Source organism: Thalassophryne amazonica, chromosome 15 (genome assembly GCF_902500255.1).
Source record: "Thalassophryne amazonica chromosome 15, fThaAma1.1, whole genome shotgun sequence".
NCBI lineage: Eukaryota > Metazoa > Chordata > Actinopteri > Batrachoidiformes > Batrachoididae > Thalassophryne > Thalassophryne amazonica.
In genome coordinates this window covers 66,987,024-67,002,452 of record NC_047117.1, presented here as the reverse complement: position 1 = coordinate 67,002,452, position 15,429 = coordinate 66,987,024, and the positions used below count along the sequence as shown (strand labels likewise).

General features: G+C 39.7%; 1 protein-coding gene across 1 annotated transcript; it reads left to right on the top strand.

Moving 5' to 3' along the window:
• Window positions 1–3,588: 3,588 nt before the first annotated feature.
• mb (myoglobin) lies at window positions 3,589–9,435 on the top strand. The gene is made up of 4 exons (XM_034188546.1): window positions 3,589–3,735; window positions 8,346–8,458; window positions 8,535–8,754; window positions 9,097–9,435. Exons 2-4 carry the CDS (start codon window positions 8,376–8,378, stop codon window positions 9,235–9,237), a joined length of 444 nt encoding a protein of 147 aa, XP_034044437.1. The 5' UTR covers window positions 3,589–3,735; window positions 8,346–8,375; the 3' UTR covers window positions 9,238–9,435.
• Window positions 9,436–15,429: the final 5,994 nt, after the last annotated feature.

Below are 15,429 nucleotides of genomic sequence, written 5' to 3'. Positions count from 1 at the left end.
ATTTACCCTCTTTTAAGAGTTTGATAATCCTCTCCTTTGTTTCAATTGACATCTCTCGTGGTTGGAGCCATGATTCATGTCAGTCCACTTGGTGCAACAGCTCTCCAAGGTGTGATCACTCCTTTTTAGATGCAGACTAACGAGCAGATCTGATTTGATGTAGGTGTTAGTTTTGGGGATGAAATTACAGGGTGATTCCATAATTTATTCCTCAGAATTGAGTGAGTCCAAAAAAAAGTAACCGTTACTGACTGCCACAATTATTTTTCCTGATTTCTTATAGTGTTTCTTAAAGCCAGAAAGTTGCCATTTGAAATGACTTTAGTTTTGTGTCATGTCTGTGATCTGCTTTTTTTCTACAAAATTAAACAACTGAATGAACAACCTCCGAGGCCGGTGATTCTATCATTATTGCTAGGGGTTGTACTAAAATTGTGAATGAATCTCCTATATTTTCGTTAAGGTCCTAATTAAATATCTCATATTCTAACTGTTCAAAGTGGCCCCAAAAAGTATTTTTAAACCATTGTTTGTCTTGAAATCAAGTCATAATTTGAATGCAGGTTTCATTCCAGCCATTTCTTCCAGAGGCGGCACTAACTTTTTTGACTGGGGAGGGGGGTGCATTTTAATAAGTAAAACAGTAAACAATAGAGCCCTAGATGCTAAGTAATAATACACTGTACATTATTATTAACCAAACTGCTGCTCTGCCATCCTAAATAGTTCAATAGATATTCCAAAGCCTCATCATTCAGTGTGGGTTCTGTTGTTTTTTAATTATTATTTTATTTTTTTAAGCTTTAGCACCGAGAAGCTGGGGCTACTGCATTTTATTGCTATGGTGAATCACAGCTCTGCATAAATGTTGCCAAATTCAGCATCTACTTTTTATTTTTAACCAAGATGACTGTTGAAATCTGCATTCCCTTTTTAAAGACATCACGTGCATGTATGCAATTTGCATTAAATAGAACATACTGACTTATAATATGGATAACTCCATTTGATCCAAAGGTTTCTGTAGTAAAACCTGCATTTTCCAGTAATCCATATTTTGCAGCTGCCAAGAACAATTTGTCTATTGATACAATAAAACTGATAGTCTATGCAAATTGGCTCTTAATACTGTTTTATGAGATCCATTTTTGATTTGGGTGAAGGGCACCCAAAATTCCACAGGCAGACCTTAATAATTATTTCTGGCTATTCCCATAGTTTCCACATGTCTTTACACATGACAAACTTTCATAAGTCAGACCTTTTTTTTTTTTTTTTTTTTGAGGCCACTAGATGGGAGTGTATAAAAAAAAAGTTAAAAGTGCAATGCACTTTAGTCTCCGCCAAACTTTGTTTTTTTGTTTGTTTGTTTGTTTGTTTTTGTAGACAGCCATTTATTGGACTCAGGTTTGCTTCTTTTTCACATTTTGTAGATTATAGGTCCAATATGAAAAATCCAAAATCTTATGGGCCTGTCACAGCTTTAGCCAGCGTATACCAACTTATAAAAATTTTTGGCAAATCCGATGGTTACGCTGAATAAGTAGGTCCATACTCCTAATAGTTTTCCGTCCCGAAGAGCCAAAAAGGGGGTAAATGGACTGCATTTATATAGCGCTTTTCCATCTAAATCAGACGCTCAAAGTGCTTTACAAATAATGCCTCACATTCACCCCAATGTGAGGGTGCTGCCATATAACGTACTTGGTACACACCAGGAGTAACTAGGGGATTAAGGACCTTGCCCAAGGGCCCTTAGTGATACTACTACTACTACATACTTTGCCTCTGATATAAAATGAATGGTTTTGAAAGTATCTTGTGACGACATCATTTTTAATGAAGAAACAAGTATCCTCAATTTAATGTACCCTACGCGCCCCCAAGTGTGTGTGTGCTCCCTCCAGGGTAAACATATGGGTAAAGAGGTGGTGCATAGGTGAGACTATACATAACCTGGGTGAGGTAAATGAAGCCCAAACATTCTCCTATCTTAAGAACTGGGCAACACGGTCTTGTTTGAGGGCGGGCACTAAAGGGGTAAAATATGACGCAATTTTTCTACATCCATGTACAGCCCTCGTCTGTCCCCAGCAGAAACATGGCAGTTTCTCTGAATTTTTGGTCAAATTACATGCAAACAAAGTGAAAAATCAAAGAAAAAGTGACAATGGGAAGTGGACATGAGTTTGGTTATGACCCACTGGAGCTCAAATGTGTTGAGTTGGTTGTGCAGGGGAGAGAACACAGCTACTCCGGTTAGCCGTGTAGGCTAACACTTACCGACATGACCTCTCCCATTTGCCTCGTCTTCCCTTCTCCACTGGTAAATGAAAAAAAACCATGTACTTTTCGTTACTGCTTTGGTGATTGCAGCCGGAAACAAAACAGTACACCATTTATCTGTTAGAAGTGATGCTTTCTGTGGGAAGACACTAATATCCAGGTGGAGTGTGAGAGTGACAGCAAAACCATTCAGAGGATGGGGGTTTCAACAGAAACCATTTTAAACCAGCACATCTTCAACCGGCACGACCGCTAGGTGACGACAAGTATGTTTAAAAGTTTACCAAGCTAGGCTGAATGGTTTGTGCTGAAACTCCCACAATCCACCCGGGGATTCTCTTACATGTTTGTGCTGGTTGTCCCCAGATGTGGTCAAATCCCGCAATATCACACAGGGGTTCAAACAAGACTGTGCTGCCCTATTACTGAAAAGCCTCAACTAACAGGCTAACCTCGGTTTTGGACTTTCAGTGTTTATTAAATCAGATTTTGGAAGCCTAAGCATTGGTTGTCATAATGATTTTGCTTTGGTGGGGCATTAAAATTATGATGCACTTATTTCCTCAGAAATTGTGGCTTAATTGGCCCTAATGTCCTCCAGCTGCTGACAGCTGCTGTAAATGCTAATGGTGTTAGCATCCTTACCAACAAGATCAAGCTAACAGGAAAGAAAATTCTACCAGAAAATGGATTTCCTACTCATTAACTTTGGAAAGGTTTCTCAACCCTGACTTTGAGGAATTTTAAGTAATTCCTCAAATGATGTTGTTAACTGAAGATTTAAATTACTTTCACCCTTGTGTGCGCGTCTGCATGAATCTGGATGGCTTGAGAAAGACTTGACTATCAACGTTAAACTTGGTACACAAGGTCACCTCACAAAAGCCTTGGACAAAGTTGATAAAGGGCACGTTTCAATTCAAAATGTGGCCACCAGTGGGCAGAATGTCTATCGTCATATCTTGACAACTAGTTTACTAAGGTGAGGTTTAATTTGGTACACAGTGACATATCTTAAACACCTCAGACATTTTAATTCTAATTATTGCCACCATGTGGCAGAGTGTCTACATAGAACTGGTAAATGGACGGCCTTTATATCATGCTGTGTGTACACATTAATTTAACAATGTCACCTTATAAGACCTCGGATAATTGCAACACTGAGTGCATTCAAGTTGTGTGTGTGTGTGTGTGTGTGCGCACGCGTGTGTGCGCTAAAACCACTAGGACTTCATACTGTAGTATCTGGTGTCGCTGTTGTTCATTAGTTTAAATAAGGCCTTCTGTGGTTTCTTTCATGACTGAAAACCCCTGAGAGGTGTGAGAGGTCAGAGGAATGGGAGGGGCAGAATAAATGAGCAAGAGAGAGAGGGAGCATAAAAGGTCAGCAAAAGGGGGAAAGTCAGAGTTTGGTGCAAACAAACAAGACATTTCACTGCTTTATTGGTAAGTGATGCTCTATTAATTAATTAACCTTTTTTTTGCTCAATTATTCTTCTTTTGCCGATGCAAACTCTCTGACGATGCTGCTGTGAGGGGGGAGCTCAGATGAATGTGAATGAATACGGATGATGTTTAACTTCATCCTTCTATAGTTTTTTTCCAATAGAAAATTCTTTTTTACTGATAAAAATAGTATTTTAAAAAAGGGTCATTCAAAATGTTCAGGTCACTGAATTAAAACAGATCACCAGTGGCTGCGTTCACATTACGAGTTGGGGTATTTTGTATGTGTGTGTGTGTCTAGGGTGAATTCAGATTTATAAATATATATCTTACAAACATAAATGATTTGTATAGAGGATTAAGAATATTCATCTGGCAAATCATATTCGGGTAACTTTAAGTGGTAATGTGAATATAGCCTTAGAAGAAAAGCACATAAACTTCCTGGTTTATCTAAACCAGGGATTGTTTTATTCCTGTGGCTAATCAGGAATTTGAATTCATTGGATGGACAGCTTTTAAATTTCTTACAGGATTTTAAAATACTGTATTATTTATTACTGTCTGTTTTTGTGGTGACATTTTTGTCTGTGTTATATATACGAGGTCTGTTAATAAAGTATAGGTCCTTTTATTTATTTCAAAAACTATATGGATTTAAGTCATATGTTTTTACGTCAGACATGCTTGAACCCTCGTGCGCATGCGTGAGTTTTTCCACGCCTGTCGGTGACGTCATTCGCCTGTGAGCACTCCTTGTGGGAGGAGTCGTCCAGCCCCTCGTCGGAATTCCTTTGTCTGAGAAGTTGCTGAGAGACTGGCGCTTTGTTTGATCAAATATATATATATATATATATATATATATATATATATATATATATATATATATTGGTTTTGGGAGGAAGGAATGTTTTTATTGTTGAGTGTCTTGTGTCTCTGGGTGTCTGGTGGCACTTTGTTGTAGTACATGTGTTTTGGACATCCTGCTGCGCACTACACTAAATTTACTTTTTAAGGATAAAAAAGTGAAACTTAACTTTAATCTAATGCTAATCTGACCTAAATCTCTCTGGTTGTCAAATGATGAAACTATACTAATAATACACACCAAAACTCCTCTTCTCCTCTCAGAAAACCCAAAAAGTATAGATGGATTGTGTCTGTTGTAAGCACTATGAAAGTTTGTTAACGCCCGCCCTGAATTAAAATCAGTGTGACACGTCACCAATACTTGTGTGACGTAATGAAGCTTCATTTGGGGAGTCATGTTATTTTTCACAGGGTGAAGCGAGGCATTGAAACATCTTGCAGCGACACTTTTGCTTTGAAAGACTGATACGGAGTCGAGCCATCTACAACAACAACAACATTATCTGAAGGACCTCAGACCATGAGAAACAAAATTTTCTGGTCTTATGAGACAGAGATTGAACTCGTTGGTGTGAATGCCAGTTGTTATGTTTGTAGGAAACCAGGCACCATCCCTACAGTGAAGCATGGTGGTGGCAGCATCATGCTGTGGAGATGTTTTTCAGCAGCAGGAACTGGGAGACTAGTCAGGATTGAGGGAAAGATGAATGCAGCAATGTACAGAGACATCCTGGATGAAAACCTGCTCCAGAGTGCTCTTGACCTCAGACTGGGAAGACAGTTCAGGACAATGACTCTAAGCCGGGAAAGGAGGGAGGTTGCAATCATGTGCCCTGAAGAGCTGAGACACTGCAGGTTTTCATTGCTACCATTCACTTCAGCAGGTGATATCATTAATGATCAGGTGTTTATTTTCAGTGGAGAAGCTCATCAGCAACCCACCTGCTGAGGTGATTGGTTACAAGGAAAACCTGCAGTGGCTCGGCCCTCATCACCTACCACTACCCTAAGCACACAGCCAAGATATCAAAGGAGTGGCTTCAGGACAACTCTGTGAATGTCCTTGAGTGGCCAACCAGAGCCCAGACCTGAATCTGATTGAACATCTCTGGAGGGATCTGAAAATGACTGTGCCCTGACACTCCCCATCCAACCTGATGGCGCTTGAGAGATGCAGTAAAGAGGAATGGGCAAAACTACCCAAAGATAGGTGCGCCAAGCTTGTGGCATCACATTCAAGAAGACTTGAGGCTGTAATTTCTGCCAAAGGTGCATCAACAAATTATTGAGCAAAGGGTGTAAATACTAATGTACATGTGATTTCTTACTTTTTTATTTTTAAAACATTAGCAGCAATTTCAAAAACCTTTTTCATGTTGTCATTATGGGGTGCTGTGAGTAGAATTTCGAACACTTTCCAGATGCACTGTATGGGCAGGAGCTCAGCCAAGGGTAAAATTCAAGACATTCCAGATTGATAAGGAATATGGGGGACTATGCCGCCTCATTGCTGATCGCTCTCATGTGTTTGGGTCATGTACAAAACTCCAACCATTTCGGGACAGAGTTCTTCAATCTTCTGAAGATATATTTATTTTTAAAATACCAAAACACCCCAGAATTGTGCTTCTGGGTTTGATACCTAATGTCATGTTTCAAGTTGAAGATATTTATCTTTCACGTTTTGATTCTTGCATGCAAAAAGACAATTACAAGGAAGTGGCTGAATATGATCCAGCTAGTCCAGATCATCGGCAGGACATTCTAGAGGAGATATAGTCCATGGAAACACTGACTCTGTCTCTCAGGACCAAAGAAGGGACCCGTACAAGATTATGGTCCAAACGGATACATGTGTTTTCAGTTGTCATGAGATCAGATCAATAAGTCTGTGATACTTTCAGCTTGGGACTCCGACGAGGGCGGTCGCATCTCCTCCACTCTCCCTTATCTCTCTGCCTTTAACCTTCAAGTCCCTACTTCACCAGACTGTGAATTCCTCAAAACTATATTGGATTCTGGATCTATTGGACTACTATTGGATTAACCATGGAATTGATCAGCTGGTCTCTGAACGCTATTGACACCATTTTTCTACAAGAAGGTCAAGACCGGGGGATCCTGCCTGCCCAGATGGAACGTATCCTGCGGGCTATGTCCTCGACTCCTGGAGTTCCTGGCGTGTGACATGCTTGGCGCCTTTCTCTGTGGAGGATGTCGAAGACCTATTCATTTTTGGTCTTATGGTAGCAGGGCTGGTACTTTTTGGCTTATGTGCTGCCCTGATCTACCGGAAAATTGGCAAGATGGTGGCATCAAGAACCACGGCCCCTCGCTTGTCCGTCATGATTAACGAGGTCGGCAAGGCAGTGCATTCTCAGACTGCATTGACTCTTGAACTTAGACGCAAATTGGATGACACCTTGGAGCTGATGCGTGCATTGCAGTTGAAGCTGAAGGTTTCGGAGGCCGGTGAATATTCTTAATTCAAAGTTAGGAATATTCTTAATTTATAATTGGGATTTGGCTGAGTGAGTGGATCTATAAAAAAAGAGTTTTTCACTGCTCGGCTGCAACATTACAGGCATCAAGGTCAATTGCCCTCTGTTTACCTCCAGAGGAATTTATCCAGGCTTTGGTGAGACTATTTGGCTCCATTCTTCTTATCTCGTTTCTTCTTATCTCAACCCACAAGGACAATAAACTAACAGACTTACACATGGACCAAAGCATGCTCCCGCCTCTCCTCTTACCACTCTCTGCCCCTCCCTCCCTGCGGCAGGCCTTGTCCCCTCTCAAGCTGGTCTGGCGGCACGACTTACAGTTGCAGCGGCCTTCACCCACTTTGCCTCAATTCGGATGACGGACTGCTTCAAATTTAGTGCACATAAACAATGTCAAATGTATATGTGTTGTCTTTAATTTTGATGTGTGCCATTATTACGGTAAACAAGTAATAATTGTGGATTCATTGCTGTATCTTGTCTGAGGTAATTGGAGTATAAACATAATTGCCCTTTTCTGGGATCAATAAAGTTGTCTGAAGTCAGGTAGCGCTCCCTCCTGGTAAAGTGGTGTGTTCTGTTTGTGTGTTTTATTTTCTTGTTCTGCATTGTAAACTGAAAAATGAATAAACAAAGAGTTTAATTAAAAAAAAAAAGAACTTGGACACTGGTCATTTTTGTACTCTTGCATCTGTAAATATGCACATTAACCATTTTAGGAATTACAGCTATTTTTAAATGGACTATTGTATTTTACAGCAAGTTTTGTTAAGACAAGTCAGGTGATGGATACATCCCCTGAATCATTAAATACAACCACTACAGTACTGTACGGTAAATCTGTCTGGAGTAGGCAGGCTTCAAAAAACTGCAAGAACAATGAGTGAGGAAAGCCACAAAACACTCACGACAACTCTGAATAAGTTCTAGGCTTTGGTGGATGTGACTGGAGAAATTACACTGTGCAAATTTTGTTTTACCGCCAGTCACAGCTTCATGTTGAAGGACAAAACAGATTTCATACAAGAATACAGATCAGATGTAAGCTTGAGTCTCTCATGTGTCTTCTGGCAAACTGAAATTTTGCATCTGTTTTTTAAATCCTGACCTACAGACCTCCAAATAAAACATGAGATGTACTAGAACAACAGGATAACATAACCGTTTTGTGACTATTTTCTGATTACACTGCATTTTCAGTCCATCTTCACATTATCTCTCACTCACCTCTTTCAGGACTCTCCAAGTCCTCTACCTTCTCACGACATGGCTGACTTTGACAGCATTCTGAAGTTCTGGGCTGTAGTTGAACAGGACCTTGCTGGCAATGGAGGCTTGGTTCTGACCCGGTCAGTGGTTCTCGTGATTCGCTTTTGCTTGCTTGGCTTTGCATGACCTCTGAAGAATGGTTTGTTTTCTTCACAGTCTCTTCAAAAAGCATCCTCACACCCAGCAGCTGTTCCCCAAATTTAAGACCATACCTCAGAGTAAGCTCGACAATAATGCAGACATAAATGCTCACGGTGCCACTGTACTCGCCAAACTTGGTGAACTGCTGAAGGCCAAAGGCAACCACGCCAACATCCTCAAACCTCTGTCTGTCAGCCACGCCACCAAGCATAAGGTCACCATTGAGAATTTCAAGGTGAGTTTAGTGCACATGGACAACTAACCTGTCATTCTGAATTAATTATGCCCACGTCTGTTCTCAAGAACCTACAGAGGAGAGGTCTAGATGTTTAGTGGAAAACAACTGGACTCCTTTTGTTTTGTCTTGGACTCTCTAAAGAAACTTGAGAAGGCTTTAGGGGTAAACCGCCAATGGTCCTAAGTGGCAAAATGGCTCTAAACAAAAGAAGTCCAGCTGCTTTTGACAACATCTGTAGGATGTTCCGAATTGGGAACTTTAAAAAAAATTATTTTCAATACTGCTGCGGGACCATTACATTGTATCTTTCAACCTGGTGTTTTTTTATTTTATTTTCAGCTGATTGTTGACATCATTGTTGACGTTATGGTGGAGAAGGCGGGCCTTGATGCCCCCGGGCAGAAAGCACTCAGAGACGTGCTGGGTATCGTCGTCGATGACATGCAGGCCAACTACAGAGAGATTGGCTTCGATGGCTAAAACCTCAAAGGCAAAGATGATAATCAATCAATAAATAAATAACCGCCTTAAGAAAATTGGAACAATTCCATGCTCATAATGTGCAAGTAAATGTGCTCCAATCATTACTGTAGATGTATGTTAACGACAAAGTAAGCAGTTTTTGTTCAGTTGCGGATTTACTTTGGCATAAATAAAGTTGATCTTATCTTCTTCATTATAACTACAGCATAAGATTGTGCTTGTCTTTTTGTTTGTAACTGCTCAGTAATAAACTTGGCTTATCTTTAATTATCTCTACCAATAAAGTTGTGCGGAGGTTATGTTTTCGCTCCCGTTTGTTTGTGAACAGCCTGAAACCCACAATTTTTCATATATCGTTATGAAATTTTTACAGAGAATTCATATTCTGATAGGCAAGACCTCATTCAATTTTCAAGGTCAAAGTCAGGAAAAATCCCTATCTTTTAACATTGAGCGAATTGTCAAAAATTCATAAATCTGTCAAAAATTATCAAATTTATTTCATATTTGAAAGCGTTATGTAGGATGGTATCCTTTATTGATTGATCCGGATCAGATCCAGATTAGAGATTTTGAGGACATTGACAACCCCATTCAATGTATATTTTACATTATATCTTAATCAAACGTGCCCTAATCAGTCTCATATTTGAAAGCGAGGTGCAAACTGGCACTCATAGTCACCTCACAAAGTTTGATCCAGATCTGATCTGGATTTTGGATTTTTTGGAGAATTTAACTGAATATTGGAAAGCCAATTTTGTGTACATTTTGCATTATATCTCAATCAAAAGTGCCTCAATTACTCTAATTTTTCTGTTATGGATTTTCCTACACCACCAAAATTGGATGGAGGCTTCAATTTTATGCCTGTTTGTCTATCTTCCAGTTATCAGTCGGAAACCAAGTGCCAAAAAGCAATGACAAATTGTACATAGCAGAGATGTTCTGTAAAAATTAGCTGAAAAAGAATTCAGAAACCAAAAAAGTTGAAAAAAAAAACCCAACCTGGCAACACCACAAACAAACAAACAAACAAACAAACAAAAAAAAACCTTTGAATCAAGTGCATGAACTAAATACATACTCCTGACATTGATCACATCTAATTTATTTACCTTATGAAAAGCCACTTTTAACAGGATTTTGACCTTGAAAATTTTGTGGAATTGGAAACTAGTGTTGGCGGAGGTTTGCACTCTAACAGGGCAGTGCTCTAGTTTGTCTCTTTAATTGTACTGATGTGCCTCTTGAGACCCAGCAATGCATTTTTGTCCTCTGTTCGGGACAAGAGTTTCACAGCTTTATTTCAAAAGAATTATTCAGTAAGTGCTCGATCCCATTGTCCACTGCAAAGGACTTTCCATTAAAAAAAAAAAAAAAAAAAAAAAGGACACAAAAAACCTGCTGTGGCATGTTTTCACCAAAGGCTATAATGGCAACATATCAAGTTTTGTGGGAATCCACTGAAGTGCCTGGGAGAAGAAGGCGAACAAAGAAACATTTCTCAAATTACAGTCTGGTTTCTAGTTTGGTGGACCTGCACCCCAAACCTCCTGGGACCAAAGACAAATATTTAATGTGCCCCTATCCTCCCAGGTTTTAGGAGGATAGGGGCGCTGTTCCACCAAACTAGAAACCAGACTGCAATTTGAGAAGAATTTCTTTGTCCCCTTTCCTCTCCCAGGCCCTTTGGTGGATTCCTGCAAAACATGATCTGTGGCTAAAGGGTGTCATTGGAATAGTGCTCAAAAGGTTTGTGTTGGAAAAGGTCAAAATTTTGTTTCGGTTTTTTTCACTTATACCCACATAGATGTGGGTTTGGGAATTCCCAGGTAAGGTTAAATTCCCCAAAGGTCAGTAATTGTGGTCATAGGGCAAGAGCCAAATTTTTCACTCAGATTTGCATCAAATCTGACCACATACCTGGAGGTGGGTCCTAAGTTAAATTTGCTAAAGGTCTGTGATGAGGGCCAAAGTTGTTGGTCTACTCCTCCCAGCTCCTTTTGCTGATTACTACCACACTTGTCATTGATGCTTGGCCCTGAAATTTTGGAAAATGTCAAGGAATTTGATTTTCAACCTTATTTGGTCCAAATGAGGCACACACTTATCAGTGGCTTGCAAAAGTATCCACCCCCTTGGACTTGTACAGATTTTATTTTGTTTATGCCATTTCAAACACAAAACTTATAAAATATCCTCAAACTGAAAGCAAATCTCTGAAATATGTATCAAAGCCAAGATGATGGGTTTTCATAAGTAATGGCTCCCTTTAGTATAACATGTATATCAATTTGCTAGTTTTCTTTAAACAAGATCAGAGGATGGTTACATGAACATTTCCAACTCATTGAATAAGTCTTGTACTTCATTTACATCAGTCATTAAAAAACAAACAGCATTGTACTGTGTTGGAAATCTAGTTAAGTAGGAAGTTCTCAAAGTCTGAGAGGCCATGCAAAAATGAGAATGGTGAGAGAGAACCCACCAAGACTCATAACAACTCTGAAGGAATTGTAGGCTTCTCTGTATATGACTGGAGAGATTGTAGTCCAGTCATTGAGACTTGTCCTACCACTAATTGAAGAAAAAAAACTTTTATATGGAATTCTCCTCTGATATACTCCAGGAATAACATACAAAAAATAGGGAGTAGGGGTGGAAGGGCCTGAAATATGCTAATTTATGTTAATTCGGTATGAACATCAAAGAAACCAGTCAACCAACTGGAAGTCTTGTATCTGTCATCAAAAGGACTGAAATGCTATCCAAATACACCTGTAGTGTTGTTAGAAATACTAGAAACTGAAATCAGGTGCGGTTTTGGATAATTAGCTAGTCCTTACGATGACAGGTACAAGATTTCCAGTTGTTTCACTGGTTCCTTTGATGCCTTCTATTGTTTTCTCTTCTTAGTATGTTATTCCTGGGGTATTTCACAAGAGAAGCTCACATTTTTTTTTTGCAATTAGTGGTGGGTTGGGGTCTTAAATTGTATAACTTGACTGGACTATTATGCACTGGACAAATTTGGCCTGTTGCATCAACACAGGTTCATGGTAGAGTTAAACAGAGAACTTTCACAAAAGGGATCTGCTCAGATCCAGGCTCAAGGCTCCCATGTGCCTCCCAGCAAACTGTAGGTGAACTTTCAAGTCAGCTTTTTCAGAAAATCCTCCTCTGCTCTACCATGATGCTGTAACTGGTCATGCAAAATACAAAACTTTTCACAGATAGGGCAGAAAAATGTAACACATTCAGAGTTGTGTGTGCTTTGGTGCCTTAATCATATATAAAAACAATAAAAAACATTTATTTAGATATTTTTAATTGCAGCGTCAGAAGAAAACTTGAATAAAATTCAGCTTCTTATGTCTTGACATTTGTAAGACTTCTGAAAGGCTGATTTAAGAGATTTTCATACTAATTAAGACATTCTTTTCAGATTAACAAATTCAATCCCTTTTAAAATTTCTTAAGGATCTGCAGGAACCCTTATGTCCCAATGGACACTTTGTGGTCCTGGAGCCCCATTTGAATCCACTTTAACGCCTATTCAGCTCCTCATTATCCCACTCTCAGGCTCTTACATTCCACAAAACATAATTAAAATACACCCATAAATTTTAGGACAATGTTGCCCACAGTTAGACACACAAACATCTCATCAGCGTTAATGACACTATAGAAGGTCTATTTTCTCATATACATCTTATACCCTCTGACAGTAGACTAATAGTTATAAATCAGCTCTGTTAAAAGTTTATGGTGCTCATTAGAGCTAATGAAGAAAGGAAAAAAAACAGCCTGGTGCATTGTTCTGATAAAAAGTGTGCACATACACACACACCCCACTTCAACACATCACCAACAACTGTTGCCTCAGAATAACATCAACATGCACATGATCTTTTGAATCTATTTCCATCCTTCAGCACCTGCTGATGAGAACGTGACTTTCCGCACGGCAGCAGCAACGATGCCAGAATTTAGTCTCTCACACAACAGCCAAATTACAGACTTTATCACAAACTGTTAAGCTGGATTTTCTCTCATGGCACACACAGCCAGTGGGCTCGATGTCCGTGTGTTCCGGGAGTCAGCCAGTCAGTCATATGACATTTCACTTGTGAGCAAGACTAGCTTCAGTTGCACTGACCCGATTGGCATAAACGTTGGTATATGCATCACACATATTATGTATGCATAGTTACTCTAAGAAACCTATTGTGCTTTGGGTAAAAGGTCAAGCTCCCTGGAGCACACGTTGTAAAAAACTTGAGTGCAACAACTCGTTTTTTAACTTCCCGCTGGTTACCAAATTTGGTATGTGTGTTAGTTATAATGACCCCCAAAAAGCCTATTGGTGTTGTGGTTCAAAGGTCGTGATTGAAGCATGATTTGTAAAAATCTTGTGAGTGCAACTAAACCTGGGATGTGTGTTAACCATGGAAACCCCAAGAAGCCTCTTGATTTTGGGGTCAAAAATCACTTAAATGTACAGGATGAGGATAAAAACACTACATTTCACGTAGGTATAATATCAAAACTTACTGGAATTTCTGTGCACCCCTTGATGATGCCGGATATGCTGCAGTCTGGGCTGAGCTAGATTATGGCAGCAGTTTTGGAGTAATTGGCTGGGTGTAGTTGTAGATTGGTGGCTTCGGTTTCATGATTTCAAAGTGTCATGTGGTATCGATTGGTATCAGAGACAATGTGCACACCGTTTGTTACTCAGCAAAAAAAGCAAATGCAGTCTCTGTAAATCTGAAAGACGCAGCATTGCAAGGCAAACCTGATGGTACCAGCGCAGACGTTACACAGTGAAAAGGCATTGTCCCCGACTGGATGCCATGAGGAGATAAAATTAACCTGATGATAACCTATCTAGCAACTATGTAGACGTGACACGAGGCATGCCGCTTCTCAGTCCCACCCACCTCTTTCTGACTGGGGTCATCAAAAGTGGATGTAACTGTTTAGTCTTTTTCCTGTTTTGACAACATGAAAAACAGTTCCACCAATCACAGCCACCGAACCACAGGACTCCCTCCAAAGTCTACGTGCATCTGTGTGTCCCCCCCCTAATCTGCTCTGGATACAGTGGTATTTTTTAATGCATGGCCTCTAAGAGGATCTGATATTCTGTATCATGAGCTGCCATGACTGTCCCTGTTAGTGAACTCACGAACACCAACTGCCATGACCGTGCAGCAGGCATTAGTCCAAAATACTTTTATTTCTTTAAAGCGGGCGGTCAGATTTCAGTGTCACTGCAGTTATAATACGTATGTGTCACGGACCTGAACGAGAGAATCTCTTCGGCATCTCACCATGTCATTTAGGTCCTTCAGACATTTTTTCAGTAAATGCTTCTGGAAAGCATTAGCATGGATAACAATCTTCAGCTTCTAGCAGTCAATATGTGTCACATATTTCAAAATGGCTCATTTCAACCGGACGTGAGGCACAGTGACATGTCAATCATCTGGGTTGAACCTGCAAGGGAGTCCAGTGCAACCCACGTACACCCATACCAGGAAGTGTTCAACATTTCCTGTTTCACTGTTGACTCAAAATTTAGAACTTCCTGTTTCGGTCGCAACCTCCCACGGAATTCCCGGGAGATCCCATGAGATCTCGTTTATTGACTAACCAGGAGGTGTTCAATATTTGACTTTTTTTAAAAAAATTATTTAATGAAACAAACAAAAAGTTACACAGAAACCTTACAAAGGATTAAATACAAAACACACACACACACACAAAAAAAAAACACACATACCAAGCAACAGGTCAGTTAGAAAAAAAAACCCAAACACAAATCAAAACCAGGGGGTATTAAAAAAACATGACTTTCCAAAGTTAAACACATTTGACATTTCCTGCTTCACTGTGGACACAAACTTTGGCACTTCCTGTTTGGGACTCCGTATACCATGAGTGAGCAAGTTTATATTGAAGCTGACAGTCGGCACTGAGGTCATATTCATTATTACTCTTTATTGACACCGAGGGAAAAAAACAACAAAAAACAAAACAATAAAACAGTGTCCAAGTACTTATGGACTTAACTGCATATCAAAAACAAAAAAAAACAAACAAACAAACAAAAAAACATATTTCTAGATTCTTGTCTTTATGCTAACTGAACACATTTTGATGTCTCATCCTGTGACCCAG